General features: G+C 46.2%; 1 protein-coding gene across 1 annotated transcript in view; it reads right to left on the bottom strand.

Annotated features, from left to right (window-relative positions):
- SPO11 (SPO11 initiator of meiotic double strand breaks) overlaps window positions 1–23,258 on the bottom strand; it is a 367,632-nt gene extending 344,374 nt beyond the window's left edge. The window contains exons 1-2 of the mRNA XM_086951746.1: window positions 23,205–23,258; window positions 21,318–21,490 (exon numbers count right to left, since the gene is read on the bottom strand). Coding sequence (XP_086807872.1) covers window positions 21,318–21,490; window positions 23,205–23,258 — 227 coding nt within the window. The remainder of the gene's footprint in view (window positions 1–21,317; window positions 21,491–23,204) is intronic.
- Window positions 23,259–25,307: the final 2,049 nt, after the last annotated feature.

The raw sequence follows: 25,307 nt of genomic DNA, 5'->3' as shown, positions 1-25,307 counted from the left end.
GAGGCTATCTCTATGGCAGTTTCGAGAGTGAGCCTGGAGTGTTGCCTCACCCAGCGCTGGGTGGCCGGGTGCAAGGAGTTCAGAAATTGCTCCAGATAAATTTTCTCTAGGATATTGTCTTTGGTAGCCGTCTCGGGTCGGAGCCATCTGTTGGCGAGATCCCTGATTCGAAAGGAGAGGGCCCTTGGGTTTTCCTGGGGCCTCTCCTTGGCTTGTCGCAATTTAACTCTATAGGTGTCGTCATCAATGCCAAGGCGTTCTAGGATACACCGTTTGATGTCCGCATAAGGGGTGGTGCCTTGTATGTTGGGCTGCTGGTAGGCCGCCTGCAAATCGCCGGTCAAAAGGGGACCCAAGTATTGACCCCAACGATCCACAGGCCAATTGGCGGCTTGGGCTAGCCTTTCAAAATTGGTGAAAAAGTAGTCCGGGTCCTCTCCCGGGACGTACTTCTGCAGGACAACTGACAGGAATGATGTGACCGGCCTTGGTTGTCCCAGGGCAGTTGTCAGCTTTTCCATTGTTTGTTCATGGGTCGCCCCCTGGCCTTTTAGGACGTCGTGGAGCTGTCCCCTATCGTTTTCAGCGGTCTTTAGGAATTGTTCCATAAGCTTGCCAAATTGCTCCTGGGATTCCGCCATCTGTTTAACCACGGCCTCCATGCTTCCAGCTAATCCCACTTCTGACACCAGATGTGAGGGTGGGCGTTCTGCGGGCCGGAAAAGCAGGCGAGGAGGCCGTATATAGTGAGCTATATTGTAGGTTTATTTAACAGGAAGGCAGATGGAATGTCACAGAACAAGAAAAACTAGGGGTGTCCGGATTCGCTCTCCACTCCGGGTCTTGGGTGTAGTCCTGGGTCTCGGATACTTCACCGACAGCTCCGATGCAGGGGAGGTCCACGGAGGGCAGTAAGAGAGGAGAAACAAAAGGACCGTTAGTCTTATCCTTGGTTTCGGAGGCTATATACCGAACACCGTCACCCGGGAAGTGATAAAGGGGGGAGAAGAGATATTGTGAGGAAAGGAAGACACGGGAAGGCAGGAACGGAGGGGGGGTTGATAGAAAGTGTGTCGGGGTGGGGGTGCGAGGAAGAAGTAAACGGTCGTCACTCAAACAGTGCATGTGCTATATATTGATATTTACAGTGCAGGGGTCGTGATTGCTAAAGAGAAGGGTTATTTACAGGGCTTTACAGGAACTCCTAGTGAGTGGGGTTTAGCGAAGGCTTTAAGACACTCACCCGGTCCGCCGTAACTCTCCAAGTGAGTTACGGCCGCTCTTCAGCCACCTCCTGTGGGCTCCACCACTCTTCCGTCCACTCCTCGTCGTCACCCGTCAGTTCTCCTTCTCCAGCGCCAGTCTGAGCCTCCTGCCACGATACTCCGACTCTGTTCTCTTCTCGTGTCCTGGTTTTATCCTGTTCTGACTCTGCCCCGAGGGCGGGACTTCCGGGGTCGGAGGGATATACTCCCTCCGTGCACGTTGTTCTGGTTGGTCCCTGGGGAAGAGAGAAGGGCGGGGATGCGTTGGTTATGGCTGGCCTGCCGATTCCTGTATGTCTCATGGTGTCTGGCTTGCACGTTCGTAATCCCGGTGGAAAGGACGGAGGTAGGTGCGGGGGAGGGCAGCCTCCGTTGAGGGGCGGCGGGGACGCCGTCTCACAAACATATATACAGTCATATATACATTAGGCTAACATACTCAACTGGTGCTTCTAACTAAGCCTACCCCAGTGTGCCTGACCTAAGCCTAACACGTGGAAGGGGAGTAAGTAAGTAGCTTTAAGTTAAGTTGGTTTTGCCAAGGTTTGTTTCAAGAATTCTCGTCTAAGGGTTTAGTCAACACCATACCTCTGAATAGAATGATGGAGGATTGGTATCTCCTTCAGGGGTCACTCTCGATATCCCAGTCACCCGCAAGGGTAGACCTGAAACGCCGGAGCTGGATTTTTCTGCACGAGAAAGGCAGCGGCTCTTCTTCAACGCGTCGGGGAAGGAGGGGGGACAGCGTCCGCGGGCAGCTGGAATCTGCTGGATGTCTTCGCAGAGGGACGGCTGTTCAGCTCCTAAGCGTACTGCACCATCGATTGCGCTTTAGCAGCGATAATGGTATCAGTAGCTTCACCACCAAGGGGACAGCAGTCTGCAGCGACAGGGTGCTAGCTTCACCAACACGGGGTCTTGCAGACAGCTAACAACAGGCAACGAGCAACGAGCTATTGCTTAAGCCAACGTTGGTAATATTTATACCTGACAGGTGCCGGGTTTGACGCAAGTTTGCTGGACATAAGACGTCAATTAAAGATGTCACTAGGAAGTGATAGTTATCAGTTGCTCATTAGAGTTCCATTACTAATCAAAACACAGCAAGCGGGGATTTCCAGGTTTGCTGAGTTTTTATCTTGTTGAAGAACTCGGAGTGTTAATCTAGGAATATCAGATAGTGACTTCTGCTCTGTCATTGTACTAATTGGTCGCAAAGGAAGTGGCAGAGAGTTATGCTGGAATGTGGCTCTGTTCGTGTGAGGCCAGAGAGGACTTTTCAGAAAATCGCACTTGAACGGTTATGCCAATATAGGGAATAAATGGATTTATAGCCGAATAGGGGCATAAGGTCACAGTATCGATCAGGAACCTAGATAAACACATAACAGTGTCATCCATGTATTTTCAAGGTCACTCACCAAAATCAAACATGGACTTTTCAAGATCCTAGAGAACTTAAGAACTTTATTCATATTCAATCCAATAGTGGCATGGACACCTCTACTTCTCCTAGTGGCTGATTGAATCATCATTTACATTTGTTGTTTTATCCTCTTACAGCACTCCTGATGGTGTTCTACATTCAGGTTTACCTTTAGATAATTTTGAATACGTTCTTATGGGCTTTCCGATTGTTATTTCTTCTCTTATTACTTACTCTTCTTTGATCATGTGGCATGTTCGTTTGTTGAGTACATTATAATGTACATCCCTATTGTACATCCCTATTGTAGTTTCCCTGTTCTCATTTGCCTTTTTTATATCCTTCTATAGGTTTGTGATGTTCTTTCCCTCAACCCATGTCGCGCTTATCCTTCGATTTATGTCCTGGTGCGGTTCAGACTCCCACTCTTCGAGCGGTCCGTCTTGTTGAGTGTCACCATTGCCCCATTTCCCTCTTTTATGTCCCCCTCAGGTACGTTATCCTCAGTCATCCTTTTGGATATGTACTGTCTCCTTGTATTTTCTTCCTTTCTTCCTTCCCCTTCCTCTTCTCTCCCTTTTTCCTATTCACTGGTTCAACCCTTTATTCTCTGGTTCTATTCACTTTTCTTCCATCCTTGCTCTTTCATTTTCACCTCCCGCACTTGTACAGATTTCTTTTTCCTTTCTTTACTTCACCCGGCCCTCTTTTTGATGTTCCTTGTTGTATTAACTTCTTTTTACTCCTTCTCCCATTTTGCGGCTGTATGTTATGTATAAACTTTTTTCACTTTTTGTTTATATCAATTTTATGCTTTGTATAAATTCAGATTTGTTTCCTGGAATGTAAAATGTTTTATTAATCCCATTAAAAGGCAGAGAGTCATTTCCCATTTAGCATCTTATAACCCTGATATAGTCCTTTTGCAAGAAACCCACCTTACTGCCATTGAATCCCTTAAATTAAAAAGTAATTGGGTTGGTTCAGTCTTATTTTCCCCTTCCGACAATAAAAAGAATGGAGTTGCCATTTTGTGTCATAAAAAATTAAAATGTAAAGTTTTGTCACAAGAAAATGACAACGAGGGTAGATGGGTACAAACTAAGCTGCTGATTAATTCGGTACCTTTAACTGTTTTTAATGTCTATGGTCCTACTCAACCTGACTGCTGTTTCTGGCCTCTAATTACAAACAAATGTATTCAACAATTTATTTTAGGTGGAGATTGTAACCAGATTGTTGACCCAACCCTCGATCGTACATCCTCAGTTCGCTTCATTCCTCATAAAACACAAACATTTTCTTGACACTATTTTGCAATCATGTTTTACCAACTCTTGGAGACTCTCCCATCCTGATACTTTGGACTATTCTTTTTTTTCTCCTCCTCACAGATCTTTATCTAGACTGGACTACACCTTTGTCTCTCAACCCCTTTCTCAAAACTTCCTTTCTTCTTCTATTGAACCCATAGTTATTTCGGACCATGCTCCCATTGTAACAGATCTTGACTTACTTCTGCCGCGTCCCAAGCCTTCTCGTTGGCGTTTTAATAACACACGTCTTACTGACCCTAACTTCTCATCATTTCACACCTTTACTAAGAATTTCTTTCTACTTAATTCTGACCATAGAACCCCTCCTCATATCCTCTGGGACTCATTTAAAGCCACTGCAAGGGGATTAATTATTATTGATTTTGTTTGTAGGGAAAAGAAGCAATATCTTCATAAACGTAAAACCTCCCTAGCGCATATAAAATCTTTAGAACATAAATTTTAAACTTCTTTGGATAAATGTATGTCACCAGATCTTTTATGAGCGAAATTTGAATTTAATACATTTACTACTGATAATGCATGTTCAATTCTCCTTCGTAGTAGTGCTCATTATTATGGTGGTCGTAATAAGTAAGGGAAACGTAGCTAATTATCTAATATCTCGTAAAGAGCGTATTCTAATAGAATCTATTTACTCCCCTGATAACACTCTCCTAAATAAAGATAAGGAAATACTTGACCAATTTCAATTGTTTTATCAACAGCTCTATACTCCAGAATCTCCTCCTACTCCTCATATTCAGAAGGATTTTGAGAAACCTCCTAATTCTCATCTCAATTTTCCAGGCCTTGAATTTGATATCTCACTACATGAACTTTTCATGGCTTTGACAACCCTTACTAAAGGTAAAACACCCGGTCCTGATGGTTTTCCGGTTGAATTTTATTTACACTTTTCTTATCTTTTACTGCCCAAACTTTTAATTCTCTTTCAGTCATTTTACTCATCTGGTAAGGCAGATGGCACTTTTCAGGATGCCACCAGTTGTCTTATCCCAAAAGATGGTCGTGATCCCACATTTTGTAAAAACTATTGTCTGATTTCTTTAGTTAATGTGGATTATAAATTATTTGCTAAATTAATTGCATTACGCTTGGATACCCTTATGCCATGTGGCTTAGTTAAAGGTAGACTCACCTCTGATAATTCTCGTCTTTTTCTTAATGTTTTGATTAAAGCCCCATCTCTTTCTATTCCTCTGGCCGCTATCTCTGTTGACGCGGAAAAAGCTTTTGACATGGTTGATTGGTCTTTTTTGTTTGCTTCATTACGTTGGTATGGCTTTGGTCCCAAGTTCATATCTCTTATATCTCGGTTATACTCTGCACCCAACGCTTCAGTGCTTGTAAACGGTCAACTTTCCTCATCCTTTACTCTTCAAAGAGGAGTTAGTCAGGGCTGCCCTTTATCCCCACTTCTTTTTGTCCTAGCTCTTGAACCATTTCGGTCCTCCATTCGTAACAATAATTCCATTTCTGGTTTTTCCTATGGTAACAATCAATTGAAACTTTCTGCATACGCAGAGGATATCCTTTTATTTATGTCTAATCCAGAAGTGTCTATTCCCCCTTTACTGTCTGAATTTGAATCCTTCTCCCTAGTCTCAGGTTATAAGATTAACTCTAATAAGACTGAAATTCTTCCTTTAACCAAAACTTGTCTTCCTCATCTTTCCTCCTCGACTGGCTTCGCCTGGAATAGTTCAAAGATCAAATATCTAGGTATTTGGTTTTCCAACTCCATTTCCTCCTCAATGAAATTAAATATGTCCGCAGTTTTATCCCGAATTGATCAGCTGTTTTCCTCCTGGAACCCTCTTTTACTCTCCTGGTAGGGTCGATTGATAATACCCCCTATTCTAATTTATATTGTTTTCATGTTACCTGTTCATATTCCTGCCCTCTATTTTAAACGTATTGACTCCTCCCTCTCAAATTTTTTTGGGAAGACTAAGAAAGCTAGAATTTCTCGTTGCCATTCGCAAATCTAAACCTAATGGTAGAGTTAAATTTCCAGATTTCCGTCTTTACCATAAATCCTTTTCTCTACGTCAGGCATCGCGATGGCTTTCATCAGTCTTCCCCTTTTACTCCTCTTTGGTTCCTCATTGAACAAACTTTATTATTACCCTTTTCTTTCGATGAGGTGATACGCTTCTCAACCAAGTCTCCCTATACTTAATTTCTTTTATTCAAACATACTTCCTCTCTTTTAAAGTCCTTGGCTCTCCCGAATACATCACACGTGAATCATTTTTAAATACCCTCATTTGGTAGAATTCGCTTATTCTTTTAAAAATTAGGCCCATTTTTTAAACTCTTGTAGATTAAAGGGTGTCATATGGGTTAATCATCTCTTTGATGGATTACTACCTCGTTCTTTTCCCAAATTTCAACATCTATTCAACTGTCCACATTCTTTTTTGCAGAAATTTACCACTCTAATGGCAATAATTCTTGATTGTTGCTATTCTCTTCCTCCTTCAACATCATTATTACCTCAATCTCCTCTTCTTACCACTTGTCACTCTCCCTAAAGCATCTCTTATTTATACATTTTTCTCCTTTCCCAACCCAGAACGTGCTAAGACTAAATTGGAACTTGCTTGGGAAGCAGATTTAGATTGTACTTGTTCTGTTGCTCTCTGGGATAAACTCTGGGCCCGATCCTTAAAAAGTTCCCGTCTGCTTCTCTCACTCAATCTTTATTTCATCTATATCACAGACTTTATCTTTCTCCCCTTTCTTTGTCTCGTTTCATACCCACTTCAGATTCTAACTGCTGGACTTGTGGTACTTCACATGCTTATCTTCTACATCGGTTCTTTTTCTGTCCTGTGGTCTCTGCTTTTTGGGACAAAGTTTGGTCATATCTTTCTCGCATTTTTACACTTTCTATTCCATATTCAACCGGTCTTCTCTTTCTGGGAAATCTTTCAGACTCCGTAGAACTTCCTTCACACTTTGATGGTCTCTTCGATCTCATGCTTGCTCTTGCATTCCAACACATCTCTTCCAATTGGAAATCCCTTACTAACATTTCCATACAGGGTTGGTGGAACACTTTATGACATTTTCATAGACTTGATACCACCTTTGCCTCTTCCTGCAAACTAATACGAAACACTGATCTTTACTGGTTACCTCTCACCACATTCCTGGATCGATTGGCTCCTCAGAAATCTACTCATGTCAACTCAGAAAATGTTAAACCTCCTAGAAGGACTTCAACTCTCTCCTTGTTATTTATTTATCTTTTACAGGTTTCATATGCTATATCACCTTTTTATGCTGTATATTTTGTATTGGAAATTTGTATCATTTGTTTATTTGCCGTAATCGTTCTTAATATCATTATTTTGTAATACTATTCTTTTCCCCTTCCCCTTCCTTCTCTCTTTAAAATCCCCACAAAATGCTTTTTGATTCCAATTCATTGACATTAGCACTTATTGTTCCTTGCTATGTTTAAACATTTTTTACTGTTTCTGCTGATGTCTGTTTGCTTATAATTTTCTTCAATAAAGCTCTTTAAACATAAAAAAGAGACTTTACAGTTAGGTGAATATACCAGTTAAAATATGCCATTAAATAAACAAAAGAATTGAAATTCACCAGTTATAGATATCTTAAGTACCTATATCTTGAGACCTAAATTAACTACAATCTGCACCCTTGTCATGAACTGCTAAATTGACTTGTTCTATGAAATCATTGATAACATCACAGCAACATCTGAACTTACATCATTAATGACAACTCTGAGCATAATAGGGGGGTTGAGTTAGGATTGCTTTGGGGCAAGAGCTATAGTTACTTGAGATAACTGGGGAATTTCAGTGGTTTTGTTTGTTTAAAATTAGTTTTAAGTGACTTTTCACCTAACTGTAACTGCCCTTTAAACTTAATTTTTTTAGTGAAAAAAAATATTATTACCTACTGGTGATTGCAAGTAGAGAGTTATAGTTAGGACCTAGTTTCCATAGGGAGAACGTTTTTTCCTTTGCCAATAACTGTGGTGTTGTTTGACGAATCCTCGTGAAATTTTCAAGACTAGTATGACACTTGTGGAAATCGCAGAAATTGCTGTTAGTATAAGCTGAAGCCATTTTAGTTGTGGCATCCATTTTTCTAGCTATGTGATTCTCCCATCTGCACTGTTGCTTGCCTTTCTATTCTGCTTGAGTCATCAACTGTAGTTAACTCCTTCAGTACTGAGCCAGAGCACTGTGTGAGCTCAGAAAGGCCTGTAGCTGCTAGAATGCACCTGTTTTAGAATGCAACTGTCAGGCTATTTACGCTGATGTAAGCAGTTCTGTTTCCCCTCCCACTTTGCTGACCAACAGATTTCTGTCTGCCCATGTTAGTGGATAGCTATTCCTGTGTATGCTTCTGCCTTCTATTTGAGTCTCCATGTTTACTGTGTATGAAAGACCCTTGGTTTCTGTATTCCTTGTACTACCTCATATAGTGCCCGAGGGTGTTGTATTGGTGTAGTCCCACTCATGAGTGATTAATAAACTCGTTATTTGATATTCTAGCTTCTGTGCCAGTCTCTATTTTGTTGGATTAAGGACCAGTGGACAGATATGGGTGAACCCCTGCACCGGTGGGGCCCCTAAAAAGGCTCATTTCCACACACTCACTTCAGCTGCTGTCTCGAAAGTATTGTGGTGACCCGTGAAGCGGGGGCTGAGAAAAAGGGAGACCCAAAACGCATTTGCTTGCGTTAATTCTCATTTGAAATATAGACACATCTACAGTCCGAACCGCTGAACAGATTTACACCAAATTTGTCAGAAATGTAGCAGTTGGTCTAGATAAGTGCCTTCTTGGTGTAAATCCATTCAGTAGTTGGGGAATTAATATAAGAAATTAAAATTTGTATATTTGTCAAAGCCAAGCGCACTGCTGGATTGCGCTTACCTGCACTTGCACCTCTGAGGCTCGCCGCACCCGCTCCGCGGGTGCCGCTTCGTCGTGGGACCTGTGCTGTCTCTGCCTGTTTACTGAGGGGGCATGCCTGGTGGGAACAAGGGAACCAGCAACGCTACAGGGCTGCGAGCGTGCAGGGACTACCTGACCCAGGTGTCCCTGCGAGACCGAGCCCACCTTCCGGTCCGCTCTCCCTGTAGCTCCGCCCCCCGCCCATCGGAAGGCCGTAAAAGTAGCTGGTCAAGGCCTGGACCCTTGGGATACCCTTGCTTCGTTGTCAAAGCCAAGCGCACTGCTGGATTGCGCTTACCTGCACTTGCACCTCTGAGGCTCGCCGCACCCGCTCCGCGGGTGCCGCTTCGTCGTGGGACCTGTGCGGTCTCTGCCTGTTAACTGAGGGGGCACGCCTGGTGGGAACAAGGGAACCAGCAACGCTACAGGGCTGCGAGCGTGCAGGGACTACCTGACCCAGGTGTCCCTGCGAGACCGAGCCCACCTTCCGGTCCGCTCTCCCTGTAGCTCCGCCCCCGCCCATCGGAAGGCCGTAAAAGCAGCTGGTCAAGGCCTGGACCCTTGGGATACCCTTGCTTCGTTGTCAAAGCCAAGCGCACTGCTGGATTGCGCTTACCTGCACTTGCACCTCTGAGGCTCGCCGCACCCGCTCCGCGGGTGCCGCTTTGTCGTGGGACCTGTGCTGTCTCTGCCTGTTTACTGAGGGGGGACGCCTGGTGGGAACAAGGGAACCAGCAACGCTACAGGGCTGCGAGCGTGCAGGGACTACCTGACCCAGGTGTCCCTGCGAGACCGAGCCCACCTTCCGGTCCGCTCTCCCTGTAGCTCCGCCCCCCGCCCATCAGAAGGCCGTAAAAGCAGCTGGTCAAGGCCTGGACCCTTGGGATACCCTTGCTTCGTTGTCAAAGCCAAGCGCACTGCTGGATTGCGCTTACCTGCACTTGCACCTCTGAAGCTCGCCGCACCCGCTCCGCGGGTGCCGCTTCGTCGTGGAACCTGTGCTGTCTCTGCCTGTTTACTGAGGGGACACGCCTGGTGGGAACAAGGGAACCAGCAACGCTACAGGGCTGCGAGCGTGCAGGGATTACCTGACCCAGGTGTCCCTGCGAGACCGAGCCCATCTTCCGGTCCGCTCTCCCTGTAGCTCCGCCCCCCGCCCATCGGAAGGCCGTAAAAGTAGCTGGTCAAGGCCTGGACCCTTGGGATACCCTTGCTTCGTTGTCAAAGCCAAGCGCACTGCTGGATTGCGCTTACCTGCACTTGCACCTCTGAGGCTCGCCGCACCCGCTCCGTCGTGGGACCTGTGCGGTCTCTGCCTGTTTACTGAGGGGGCACGCCTGGTGGGAACAAGAGAACCAGCAACGCTACAGGGCTGGGAGCGTGCAGGGACTACCTGACCCAGGTGTGCCTGCGAGACCGAGCCCACCTTCCGGTCCGATCTCCCTGTAGCTCCGCCCCCGCCCATCGGAAGGCCGTAAAAGCAGCTGGTCAAGGCCTGGACCCTTGGGATACCCTTGCTTCGTTGTCAAAGCCAAGCGCACTGCTGGATTGCGCTTACCTGCACTTGCACCTCTGAGGCTCGCCGCACCTGCTCCGCGGGCGCCGCTTCGTCGTGGAACCTGTGCTGTCTCTGCCTGTTTACTGAGGGGGCACGCCTGGTGGGAACAAGGGAACCAGCAACGCTACAGGGCTGCGAGCGTGCAGGGACTACCTGACCCAGGTGTCCCTGCGAGACCGAGCCCACCTTCCGGTCCGCTCTCCCTGTAGCTCCGCCCCCCGCCCATCGGAAGGCCGTAAAAGCAGCTGGTCAAGGCCTGGACCCTTGGGATACCCTTGCTTCGTTGTCAAAGCCAAGCGCACTGCTGGATTGCGCTTACCTGCACTTGCACCTCTGAGGCTCGCCGCACCCGCTCCGCGGGTGCCGCTTCGTCGTGGGACCTGTGCTGTCTCTGCCTGTTTACTGAGGGGGCACGCCTGGTGGGAACAAGGGAACCAGCAACGCTACAGGGCTGCGAGCGTGCAGGGACTACCTGACCCAGGTGTCCCTGCGAGACCGAGCCCACCTTCCGGTCCGCTCTCCCTGTAGCTCCGCCCCCCGCCCATCGGAAGGCCGTAAAAGCAGCTGGTCAAGGCCTGGACCCTTGGGATACCCTTGCTTCGTTGTCAAAGCCAAGCGCACTGCTGGATTGCGCTTACCTGCACTTGCACCTCTGAGGCTCGCCGCACCCGCTCCGCGGGTGCCGCTTCGTCGTGGGACCTGTGCTGTCTCTGCCTGTTTACTGAGGGGGCACGCCTGGTGGGAACAAGGGAACCAGCAACGCTACAGGGCTGCGAGCGTGCAGGGACTACCTAACCCAGGTGTCCCTGCGAGACCGAGCCCACCTTCCGGTCCGCTCTCCCTGTAGCTCCGCCCCCCGCCCTTTCTAACTGCTATAAACAGTGTTTAGTCTCCCGCAGCGCGGGACGCAGCCCGGGGCAAAGACCGGGCTAAGAGCGGGCCGTTTGAGGCCGTTCGAGGACTGAGTGGACTGGACTGGCCCACCCTCTTTCGCCTTTTCCCCCGATATTTCTTCTACTGCGTCTAAATAGGTAAACCTTTATATCATCCTATTTCCACTGCTAGTTTTGGTGGTTGCCTTTGTGTAGCTAAAGTTATGTGCACTAGGTTAACTCGGAGTAAGGCTGTCAAGGGTGGCCCACCAATTAATGGCCCCATGGATGATTTCATTGCCCGTACCAATCTAGCTATAGACCAAGAAATTTCTAAACTTCAGACTCGGGTCTCCCTGGAACTGGCAGCTGCTAGAAGATTGTCCCAGGTCATTGCAATTTCTAAAAAATCCTCCCTAGGCCACATAGCCACTGAGGTGACCCCGGAGCGTCCTGCCATTCCCCATTGTGTAGTCACGCAGGTTGATGTTCACCAGACCCCGATTCCTCTCCCCCTTTCCCCGCCCTTAGAGCTACTATCTAAGACAGACGCAGCGAACCTACCAGCTGTTTCTCCCAAGCAGGTTGCTATTTCTAACCCCCCCACCTCGGTATTTCCCAACTCACCTAGTTGTAACACTATTAATGGCAAACAACCTAAAAGAAAACGCAATTCTCGCTCTGCCTACTCTCGCAAGAAGGCAAAAATTGCGGTAGCACAACATCTGAAATGGACTAGTGTTCCGGTACCCAACGCAAAAGGAGAGTGTACCCCTAGTGAACGGCCACTAAGGGAGGGAGGGGGAGAGGGGACAGCCACTGCTCCCTCCACTATCACTCTAGAGGATGAGGGCTTACATGTAGAGGGTTTGGAAAAGAATGAAGGGGAATTCATAGGTTTAGTTTGGGAAACTCTCAAGAAACTTCTTTCCCCCCTCGACCTCAGACTCTCACGCATTGAAAACAACTTGCTCGAGATGGAAAAGAGCATTATTGCTCTTGCCACCCTCGGCCTGAGAAGTCTTGAAAAACAGGGTCCCCCTGTAGCTGACCCATCAACATCAGTCCCCACATTACAAGCCCCGCAACCTCCCCCCCCCAGTACCAGCCTCTGTACGGCCGGTTCCCAAACCGCGGACCGTGGGTGTGGATCAAACTTCCGTTGCCCCTAAACCTAAGGCTCCCAAGCGTCCTATCCCACAGCCATCAGTAAATCCCAACGCCGGCGTCCCTCTTAGACCCCCTCTCAGTGAAGTGGCGTACCAACCAACTCAGGGCCCTCCTGTTAAGAATAACTTTAGAGGGGGCTACATTGATCTTCCTCCGGAAGCCAATGATTATGTGGTTGTGTTGACGGGCGTCCCCCAGATTGGAAATGGTCAACACGAGAACCACTGGTCTCTGAAGAACAAGATAATACATTGGCTCAATGTGAATAGACCAATTCCAAATGGCCGGAGAAGCAGAGTTTTGATGGTACGTAGAATTCCCTGGGTGGGTCCCACAAGGAAAACCAGTCCAGGGGACTGTATAGTGGTGATCTTTGAGGACCCTCACACGGCACATCACATCTGTTCTTGGCCCATCAGCGAAGAGTCTCTTGTTATACATAGGCCACTGTCCTTCTTTTATCCACCACGCCCCAGACATATCCAGGTGGATGACTGGTCACTGGTACATCACCACACATGGAAGAGTCAACCTAACAACCAGAAGGATTTCCCTTTACATTGGAATGGCCTTCCAACCTCTAATAGGTTTTGCGGCCTGGAGGAGGTAGATTGACTCCCTAGCCAACTTGCCCATCAATTAATGGAAAAAGCACCTTTACCCCAGGCATTAGGGCTCGTAGAATCTCCCCCCTTGTTTCTCCCCCCTTGTTGATTGAACCTTTAGTTCCTAGCCCCCTAGGTTCAGTAGGAATACCACTTACTTTGCTTATAGATGGGGGATTGATCGCTTCATGCACTTTTGATTCCCAAGACGTAGTCGAACGGCTGGATTCACCTTGTATGATTCCCCTGTCACCCAGTCAGAATGTTCCAATAGATAGGAAGCTGTCCGGTGTAGCAATGGCTCCTAATTACCAGCAGATTGAGTCACCACTAAGGTTATCTAGAGCGGCTGCAGGGGTGGCAGGCCCTGTGACCAATTCGGCTATACCTGTATATTCTCCAAGGCAGATTACCCCGGGTGAACCTTTGCTAAAGATTCTAAGCTGGAATGTGGCAGGGCTTGCCCGTAACTTTGAAATCCCTGAATGGAACGCCTTTTTGGAACCCTATAACATCTGCCTCCTACAGGAAACCTGGTGCCTAGAACCCAGGCACAGAGTAGGCTTTACAACCTACTTTGTTCCAGCTTCCCAACAACATGGATGCAAAGGTCGCCCGTCTGGCGGCCTTCTTATATGGGTCAGCATTGCACTAGGTTTAAGTGTAAGTCAAAGGACCACTCAATCTCCTGACCTCCAGAGGATAACTATACACTGCCAAGGGGGAAGGAAGTTAGAAGTCTTCAATCTTTATTTGAGGGGGGCCAGGGGTGGGGCATCATGCCTATCCTCAACAGGATTAAGCAGCGATTTAGCTGCCTGTAATATCGATTCTTATGTTCTCCTTGCAGGCGATTTCAACTGCTGTTTTGAGCCATTGGCCAGGGAGGACATTTTGGACACTTCGGAAGAGGATACAAGGAGAGGTATCCCTATCCTGACCCTAGATCCGATCCCGAAATGGACGCAAAGTGCGATAGACATCAATGCACTTTGCATGGAACACGACCTGAGACCAACAAATGGACGATCCAAATCGGATTCTATGGGTGCGCATACTTATAACAGGACGGGACATACCTCCAGAATTGACTATATCATGTTGAATTATAATCTTTGGTCATTTCATCAAGACATGGAGGTTATAGCGTCTTGTGATAGTGACCATAATCCTCTTTCCTTAACCCTCACTCCTCCTTGGCAGGTTGGGATCCTAGACAAGTTTGCCCACAAGTGGAAATCCACCCATGAAATTGTTCCTTCAAACTGTGGCAGGTGCCTAAAGTGGGCAAAAGCAGCAGCGGATGAAGTAAGGATGGCGCAAGCAGGGACCATCATGTCAGTGGTGGGGCCACGGCTCGATGCCTTAAGTCTCACCAGTCAGGATGTTTTACCGATATTCACAGAAACTATTGTGGCTTTAAGCGAACTGTTTACCATTCCCCAATCCAGTGCGAGGGCTGGATCGAAAGGTGTTTCTAAGGCAAGAGACAAGTGGTATTCCTCCAAATGTCGGGCTGCTAAGGGGGAACTTATCTCCGCAGTGAAGAACAAGGACCCAGTCAATACCAGAATTGCTAGGAAACTCTACAAAAAAACTGTGGCTGAGGCTAAGGAGGCTCATGAATACAATTTTTGGTGGGAGCTAGTGGAGGCAAGTACTAGGAAAGATTCCAAGGGGTTCTGGGATTTGCTGAGAGCCAGGGACAAGCCTCCTGATCAACAGTTAACCTGTAATATCCCTGGTGACAACTGGTTTGCCCACTTCTCCAAGCTATATTCTGCTCCACTGGGGGCACTTCATCCAAGTTTGGGTCTTTTGCCCAGCCCCCCAGTTGACATCCCAGTTAATGACTGCCCCTTCACCAGTGAGGAAGTTGAAAGGGCAATCAGGTGTATTGTAACCAATAAGGCTGCAGGCCCTGATGGGATTCCGGGTGACTTGCTGTAGAAATACCCATTATTGTGGAGCAGATTAATTGCTTCACTCTTAAATGAGGCCTTAATGGGAGGTTCTCTCCCTGACTCATGGAGGGGTGCTGAGGTTGTCCCTCTTTTTAAGAAAGGTTGCAGGGACGACCCAGCAAACTATCGCCCTATCAGTCTGCTGGACTCAACACAAAAGGTTGCGGGCAAAGTGGTACTAGGTAGGATCTTGCAGTGGGCTGAAGATAACCAGATCCTGTCAGATTTCCAAGCAGGTTTTAGAACAGGGACAGGCACCATCGAGCAGACATTTCGCCTCTTAATGATATATTGGAAAGTGGTGGTGCTGGGTGGGGGCAGTTTGTATCTAGTCTTTATAGACTTGCGAACACCTTCGACCTGGTCCCACGTGCCCAATTGTGGAATGTCCTCGATGGGTTAGGTATACCCCCTTACTTGTTGGCTTTGCTTATAAAATTTCATGAAAGCAACTTTGCTCAGATTAGATGGGGGGTTCAGGGGGAAAAAACATCTCGTATCCCTGTAAATAGGGGCGTCCGCCAGGGGTGTGTGCTTGCCCCCACTCTGTTTTCTCTTTACGTTAACAGAGTGGTGGAGCATCTTCTTCAACATCCATCAGATGCACCCTCCCTGGCTGGAAGGAAAGTTACGACGCTCCTATTTGCGGATGACACCCTCCTAATCTCAAAATCACCAGCAGGTATCCAAAAGTTGCTTTCTAGCTTCAAGGCCTTTTGTGATACCAAGGGCCTGTCTATAAATATAGGCAAAACCAAATTCCTTGTCCTTAACCCCCCCAAGAAATCTGTTGCCCCTCCTGCTCTAGACTCTGTTCCACTCGAAAGAGTCAAAGAATTTGATTACCTGGGCATCCGTCTCTGCGACACCATGAGTTGGAAGGCACACCATCAAAAGGTGTTTCTGACCCATAAGAGGGTCGCAGGTGCCCTGCTCAAAGAACAACGTGCCTCATCTATAAAACCTATTGGGGCACTATTAGACATTTACAGGGCAAGGGTGGTGAGTGCAGCATTGTATGGTGTGGAACTGTGGGGCATTCAGAGAGTTGACACCTTATCGCACCTCGGAAATAACTTCCATAAAGATCTTATGAGGTTACCCCACAGTACCCCTACAATCCCCCTCTTGCTAGATGCAGGCACACGCCCAATATGCGAGCAAGCAAGGCTACGTCCCCTTTTATTATGGGCCAGGATATGGAACGTCCCTGAACTGTGTAGCTACGCAGATGCCTTAAGTGAACTCTTATCCCTTTCGGGCTGCCATAAGGTAACCTGGCTCAAGGAGGTTAAGCAGCTTCTCTATGAGTTGGGGTTAGGAGACGTTTGGGTCAATAGATCAGCACCGTCAAAACAATTGCTGAAGAAGGCTTATTGGTCTTGGGTGGACAACGAGAGAATGTGCAATCCTAAGCATTGTAAATCTGTTGCTCAGTTTCTGTTAGTTAAGGAGCTCCCATATAGGGAACCCTATCTGGATCTAATTCATAACTCGGGCGACAGATCATTATACTTCAAATTTAGGGTGGGAGTACTCCCCTTAGGGTTGTTAACTTCCACCTGGAAACCACCATTACAAACTGTACCATATTGTCCCTTCTGTGACTCAAGGGTTGAGTCCGTTGCTCACCTGTTGTTTGAGTGCTATGCTTATGCGGTGCCTAGGTCGAGATGGCTGAAGCCTTTATGTAGGAGCTTGGGTACTAGATCACATTTGGAAGCCTTACGCATATTGCGTACAGATGCCCGACCCTTCTTTTCCTGCTGTATGGCAACATTTCTGGGCTGGGCTTGGCGAATAAGAACTGCAAAGAAACTTTTGATCCAGTAATGTGTTTCTGCCTGCACTGTCTTTTATAATTTGCCCAATAATGCATTCTTTTAATCCCACTGTAAATCTGCAGGATTTTTAGATTGTTCATTGTTAAACTGTTTTTATTATTGATGTAATGTATTGCTTTTATGATATGTTTTTATATCGAAATAAAGCTTCAATCAATCAATCAATCAATATATAGGAACGTGGTGGCTCAGAGAACCCTCCTGGTCTCGTGTTGAGATCGGATTGGCTGCCAACAATTCAAACTAGGAAGTATTGGCAGTCATCTTAGGACTTGCTTTAGCCGAATCCCACAAAAAATTTTTACATGACAAGAGAAAGGATTAGGATAGGAATACCCTGACCCCCTAGGCCTCTTGGGTGGGGGGGACCCAGCCAAGTCAAATAAGCAGTTTTTTTTATTTCAATTGGAGCTGCAGTTCCAGCCCAAAAAATTTAAAAAGACGAAGCTTGGACTCCAGCTCTTCTGTGAGGTTGAGCCCCCGGGTGGGCCAGGCCCCCGGGTCATGTGGGAAGTAAAATGAGAGGGGCGCACTGGGCCCCCCTTTTGGGCCTCCATTATACCCCAGGGACCACCACCTCCACAGGGCTCATATAAGAAATGTTGCGGAGAGCCATGAAGACCCCCACCCGGGCCCCCGGGACCACCAGCTTCCCGGGTCTATTCTAAACATGAGGTGGAGGGTTGTGCGGACCACACCGGGCCCAGGACCTCCACCTCCCCCGCCCTATTTTTAAAATTTAGAGGGGCTTTCTGCATTTTAAAAAGCAGACCACAACTAAAATATAAATAAAATAAACAAGGATTCCATAATTTACATATTCAAAATTCAATTAAATAATTATTTACAAATAATAATTAATAGTTAATCAATTAATACTTAATTAACTTCTCACCCTATATCCCTACCAACATAGCCTCCCGCGACTAAAATATAAGTAAAATAAATCAGTCCTGACCAGGGTTCAACACAACGACCAAAGGGGGTCGAGCCTTCTCGGTCTTGGTCCCGCAGTTCTGGAACAAGCTACCAGGAAACGCTTGTAAGGAAAAAGCCCTTCTCCCTTTTAAAAAAAAAAAACTGAAGATCCTCCTCTTTACAGAGGCTTAGACATGCTGGGACCAACATTCACCCACTGGGGTAGACATTAGCTACTCTCCCTTAGCGCTTAGAGACCTGCCGTGATTATGCGCTCTATAAATCCCAATTAACATTAACAGTATTCCATATTTTACATAATTAAAACTCAATTTAATAATTAACAATAAATTCTTAATTATTGCATAATTTACTTACAACCCTGGACCCCTACAAACCCAGCATCCCGCAATTAAAATGAGTAAAATAAATAAGTATTGCATAAATGACAATTAAAAAATGTATTAAACATTGGTAATTGTTCATTAGGACTTAATTAACTTCTCACCTTTTACCCCTACAAACCTCGCAGCCCACAAATCACATAACAGAAAAAATAAATAATTTACAAAATAAATATCAATTATATAATAAAATTAAACTTCCTAAATAATTCATAATTAATTTTTGCGTAACTTCCCACTATATCTCCCTACAAACCAAACCCACTACAACACTATAAATTACTATTAAAACTAATTAAAAAAAGTCTAAATCACTTAAAATTACAAACTATATTTAAGAAAAAAATACATTTATATAAACAATGGCAACACATAACATTACTATATTAACTACAACACATTCAAATAATTTAAAAAATCTATTTTTAACCACTATGTTATAGAAAACAATATTTAAAACATTGATATTGTTGAAAACGATATTACTTACCCCAATATACAATACTCTTGCTCATGAAATGTGTACATCACAATATTTGTGTGTCACGAAATTACATTTACAGTATTTCTGTCTCCCTAAATTTTTAAGACCACTTACAGTAGCATATTTCCAAATGTATAAAAAAATGTACATCTATCCGATAGGGTTGGAGATACACCTAAGACACTATTTGAACTAACTAATTCTGGATGGTCAGCTTCATGGAATATTGTGATGTGCATGTACTGTTTCTATCTGGATTACTTAATCTATTATCTAAATACTCCCTCCCTTTACTACTACTTCTCTTTCTTCTGACCCCTCCTTACACTGCTGCATACCCACGAATACTCCACTCGTTCCCGTACCACTCCCCTCTTCCTCACTATCCAGCATAATCCCTGGCAGATAGCTTGAAGTTCTCCTTCCTCTCTACTCTCTCAGCTTTTTTTTCCTCTCTCCTCCTACGCTGTTCATTTCATTTTGACCTTTTCTCCTCCTTCCTTTATCCCCCCCGATCTCAAGGATTACGTGCCAGAAAGCGCTATGCAGGGCTCCACGGCTAAGTACATTTTTCAGTTCATTGGGTGGGATGGAGGCTATTCCGTGGCAGGCTTGGGCTACCAGTGTGGGAGATGGGGGGCATAAGGAATGTTCTACATGTTATTAAGTGCACATCAGCCACATTTGTTAACCCTGTATTTAAGGTCACACCAGTCATTGTGTTGCAGGAAGTAGCACACTACAGCACAGCCCACACCACTTAGCTGGGATGGCTGACCCTGGAGCAACCCGCACTACTGATGTCAGAGTTAGCTATAATTGTCAGACGTGAAATTTTAAGGAGCTGGGTAACCGACGTAAACTTTGTCACATATTAGTTTATTTGGATGGACACAATATCCATATAGCATTGCTACAAGAGACACACATAGGAGATGACACCAACATCACCTTTGCCACTCGATGGACATCACACAGAAGCTTTGTGATTACTCAAAGTATACCTGGGGCACCCCCACGCTTATTCAAAAGGGCACACCGTATCCACCACAGGGCTCCCTCAGTGATTTCCAGGGACAGTATACTTTGATTTGGGGGAGACTAGCTTCAGCGTCCATAACAATCATCAACTGTTATGGCCCTAACACTGATTGTTATTGTTAGTAGTATTTATAGAGCACTTACTGTTACCCGAAGTCCTGCAGGGGAACTAAAGTGGTGGGAGTATGGTTGAAGATTTATTAATAAAAAGCCATGTTTCTAATGACTTCCTGAAGGCCAGCATATTGGTCATGCATCTAAGGTGTAGTGGAATATCATTCCATGCCTTGACTGCACTGGCCACAAAGCCTCTGCCACCCCAATTGGCTTTTTTTTTTACAAAGGGCACCACCAGCCATTTTGCGTCTATTGACCACAGTGGTCTTTTTGGTACATTCCAGTGAAATCGCAATTTTAAGTAGTCTGGCCCAGCTCCATAAAGGGCTTTAAAGACCAGGCATAATGCTTTAAACTTGGTGTGCTTCTTGAACTGCAGCCAGTGAAGTTTACTGATCTCAGACGAGATTGAGGCAAAGTTTTGTGTACCAGTAAGAAGTCTGGCAGCAGCGTTCTGCTGGATCTGCAATTTATTCATGAGCCCTTCCTAGATATTAAGATATACACTGTTACAATAACCCCGTCTGGACAGTGTTAGGGCTGTGATGACAGTTTGTTGAGTGTCTTTGGGCAGCAGTGGCATTATTTTCCTACAGGATCTCAGGATATAGATGTTGATGACGCCACTGTGTTCACTTGATCCCTAAAGCTAAGATTAAGATTATTTCCTTTCTGCTAGGAGTGGGAAGAGGACCCAGTGCATATGGCCAACAGTTGGGGGTCCAGAATTTGGGGTTGTTACCGAACACCACCACCTCCATTTTACCAGAGTTGAGCTTTAGGCGATTTTGAGCCATCCAGATCCCCACGGTATTCATGCAGTCCTGGAGTTGGGACGCAGTTCCCAGCAGCTCTTCTTGCCGTATAGGCACTACAATTTAGGTGTTGTCCGTGTAGGAAGTCAGACTAAAGCCGAAGGATTCAATTAGGGGCACCAATAAGGACACAAATATTAAAGAGTGTCGGAATCATTGATGACCCCTGCGGGACTCCACAGGGCAGAGAGAATGATTCGGCCGCAAATTGGCCAAGGGAAACTGTTTGAGTTCTGTTTGATAACTCCCCTTTCTTTGATAGACTGTGGAGTCTAATAATGGATATAGTATCCACACATCATTTTGGGAGGGGACTTTAACATTGCATTAAACGCGACTATGGATAGATCCCATCCATTGACCCATTATCACACCTTGGCTAATCACCATATTCAGGACATCATGGAAGAGCATCAACTATTGGATGAGTAGAGAACGCTCCATCCCCAAGAAGAAGAGGGCACCTTTTACACAGCATCAGCCAATACCAGGCAATTAGGAGTCAATCACCAAAGAATAGGAAATACCGGTAAGGACACCATTCTACCTTGTAATTCTGTCTTGAAGGAGGTCCGTTTTTTCGTAGGTCTCTTCCCCCTTCTCTGAATCTTCCATTTCACTCATAGAGTACATTAATGCCACCTTGTGGTGGTCTATGGCACTGAAGAAATCTTTGCATATTCGAAAAGATGACATTCCTGAAAAGGAAACATGAGATGACTTAGGAACAGGAACAAAAATGACAAACTATGTAAAGAAACACATTTGCATCACATCACTAAACCAAGATTTGTACCTCCTTTGACTGCACATAGAGTGCCCCCCTATGAAGCCTCCTCACCATGACTAATAATTGAATATGTTAGGTCTAGAATCTTGAAACTTCACTGGTGCAGGTTATGCGCCAATCATCGCATTGAACGTATGGTGGCCTAGATCAAATGTGATGCACTATAGGAGGACTTCTAGAGTGTATGAAAACTCAGATCCTGAAAGCGGATCAAGAATTATGATGGGCACATTTTTGATTTGTTTGGAATTCATAACACTTTATTGGCAGATTAACAACTGTACACAGGCAAATTGGCAGATGCTATAACTAAAAATACTGAAAGGGCTGAAGGATTTTCAAAAGGAGACTTAATGGGACAAACTAAAAAGTAATTATCCAAAAAGTCTGACAGCTTATCTTTACCAAATAATGTCACAATTCTCTTAGTTACAAAATATTTTACAGAGAACAACATTGGTATACATTTGTTAGTCAAATTTATGCACTCTCTCTCCCTTCCTTAATCGTAGTTACCTATGCCAATCTATACATCTTTAGAACACATAGGGAGCTAAAAATGTAACTTCATCATATTTGTTTGCAGCCTGCCTGTAGAAACTGAGCATCTTCACTCATATTGTATGTATTGGCTGATGAGCAGTGTACCTACTTCAAAGTAAATGCTCACCACGGGGGACTTGGATGTCTAAGAAGACATCTCCTGCAAATTCCATGTGCAATCTTTTCACAACATAAACAACACAGGTTTTGTAAATACACCTGAGAGGACCTGCTAAAACCTCAAAACACCTCTGTGCTACAATTCTGGTGTGAGCCTCCAGCAATCAGCTTCACACTTCCCATTCCAAAGGTTCAAAAAGCCTAGCAAGCATTGTACTCTCATGAGCTACAACACCCACATTCTCCAATGCAAATCAGAGCAATGCTATAGGTAGCTAACACCAACAACTTGTACACTAAAGAACTGCTCTCCTTAAAGAAAAATATAAAGAGCTTGGTAACAAGTTTAGGTGCTATTTTCGGCACCTACACCCATCACCAGTTAGTAGGGATTAACATGTGAATTTTGGTGTTTAATTCCCCAAAATCTGCATGCTACGGTAAATACTGTATGCTTTTCCCCCATTACATTTTGGCAGGGCTGATCTGCCAAAATTTAACAGAGGTTAACTTACTAAACATATTTGATAATTACCTACCAACTCATAATTCTATATTTTATGCTTTTCTTTCTGCGCTTTATTATTATACAACCAAACACAGCAGCCGAAGAGCACTAAATACGTTTTTTGTATTCCAACATCACTGAAAAAAAGAAAAGAGAAAAACAGTGGAGTCCGCAAACTACAACTCCCAACAGTCCAACGGGGGATGTGTTCTCCTAGTCCTTTCAGTGTCCGTGCTGCAAAGAAAGGGCGTCCATCTTATGAAATGCCCCTCTTTCTTTGTTGCTTCGCAGCGGGTTATGTCCATTTTGTTATTTCTCTAATGATTGAGGTTTGCCTGGGTTTCTTTTAATGTTCTGAGTACAGGAGGGAATTGCTGACAGACGCTGAGGGGAACGCGTGTGTTTATTGGTTTTATTGCTGTTTGCATTCCAGGTTCCCCTCACGGCCGAGGGAGCGTTTCCTCGCTTCTTACGCAGCTGGCCCACTTGCAGCGGTGCTTGTCGCCCGCCTGGTGAAGCTCGCACATCTCGCTGCTCCTGCGACGGGGTTCTTCAATAGAGGAGCCACGCTGTGGGAGCCGCAACGTTGGAGCCTGTCTGTATTGTCCCATAAAATCAAGTCTCCTATGCCTGCTGGGGTTCGTATTTGCAGGGTTTTCCCAGCGGAATCGCCTGTGGGCAAGTTTGCACACATTCTCTTGCTACCATTGTTGAGCGCGCCCGGTGGCGGATAGGCCTGGTCAGTTTCCCTGAATGGCCTGCGCACTCGGGTGGAGTGCATCCCCGTCCACCCTGCCTGCATCAAAGCCTTTTGTAGTCCACAGGTCTCTCCATATTCAGCCCAGGCCCAGCTTGCCTCAGTTTTGCAAGGGAATTGTTCATTACGGGGCTTGTGAAGAGTCCACCGTCCTCGAGCAATTACATCAAGTTTTTTCCCCTTGGTGCCAAGATGGACCAGGGCAGTTATGAGGAGTAGGAGGCTACTTAATATCTCCCATTAGATGATGATGATGATGATGATTTTTTCGAGGTGGTTGACAGCTCCATCTTTAAGTGTGTCAATGAGGTGGTGGCCCCCATGGAGGAGTGTCTTTCCAACTGCATTGTTGCAGAGTGCGCAAAGTTGACGCAAGCTCACCTTGGAGCGTTTACCCCCACACCAGCCCTGTTACTGGACGGAGGTCCCCCACCGCCCAAGGTGGTATGTGGCGAGGGTGGCTCAGAGGATGCCTTCAAGTGCTTGAAGAGCGCCTTCCTGGCCAAGTCCATCCCGCGTCCCCCTGCGCCTCTTCCGCCGCTGGAGCCTTCAGTTTTCACAGCACCTGGTTCCCCATCTAATGACCCAGGTTCCCCGACGGATTCTGATGACGAGGGGTCTTCGCGTTCTTGGCGCCCGGTCGGTTCTTCGGTCACTTTACCACAGGATGACACGGGTATGCTGGATCCGGAGGAGATTGTGCATCCGCGTTCCGCAGCTGGGCACCTGGGGACGCCTCTGCAAGCCACTTAAAAAGGAAACAAGAGGGTGTCTCAGGTCCGACTGTCCACGTCCCACATTAGAGAGGAAGGTAGCCCTCACCCCGGAGCTAGATTCGAAAATGGCTATCTTCCTGGCCAAATATATGAAAGACCCCCGCAAAGGAATCGATCAATCCTGGCGTTCCTGCCAGGATAAACTCCTGGACCCCAAAGGCCCTATGCCGATATGGCGGAGGAGGCGAAAGTGACAGGTTCCACCATATCTCCCGACATCCTGTCGAATTGGGCACAGAGGGCGATAATATTTATGGGAAACGCCAACTGCGCCCTGTTGACTGAACGCCGGCGTTCTCTGCTAATAAAGCTTGACCCAAAGTTGGGCGACTTGGCTTCTTCGGAGGCAGGCGCTGTGGCTCAAGGGGGCCTGTTCGGGGACCCCTTCGTAAAAGAATTGGGGAAATGTTAAGCCACTTTCAATTTCTTGGATAAGGCCCAGTCCAATATCAAAAGGGTCTTCCAGACTAGTTTCTCCCAAGGGGCCGGTCACGTTAGGGGACGCGCGACCGGCCGTGGCAGTCAGCAGAATGGTAACAAGGGACAAGGCTCCAGGCGAGGGCAGTAGAACTCCTCAGCCAATTACAACAACTTTTATGTAACCAGGGGGCACAACATTGGTGGCGGCCAATCAGGTGGTAAGTGTCATACCTGTAGAGCAAGTCGTATTGGGGGTCGTCTGGTGTCCTTCCAGGATGCTTGGGCGGAACTGACGTCAGATGCTTGGGTCTTACAGATCATCAGGGGTTTTCACATAGAGTTTTACGATCTGCCGCAACAGGCAGAGCTTCCAAACCCCATTTCCTTTTCCGTGGTCGATGCCCAGCTGATCGACGAGGAGGTATCCGCCCTGCTCAAGAAAGGAGCCATCTGTCGATCAGCTCGGCACCCCAATGGCTTCCTCAGCAACATATTTTTGGTGGACAAAACAGATGGGGCGCGTCGGCGGTGATCAACCTCAAGAGTTCAACGGGTGGTTGGTCTACCGGCATTTCAAAATGGAGGGTATTCATCTTCTCCGGGATGTACTCCTTCCGCGTGAT

The sequence above is a fragment of the Lissotriton vulgaris genome, unplaced genomic scaffold (assembly GCF_964263255.1).
Source record: "Lissotriton vulgaris unplaced genomic scaffold, aLisVul1.2 SCAFFOLD_2063, whole genome shotgun sequence".
Classification (NCBI taxonomy): Eukaryota; Metazoa; Chordata; class Amphibia; order Caudata; family Salamandridae; genus Lissotriton; species Lissotriton vulgaris.
This window is presented reverse-complemented; position numbering and strand designations above follow the sequence as displayed.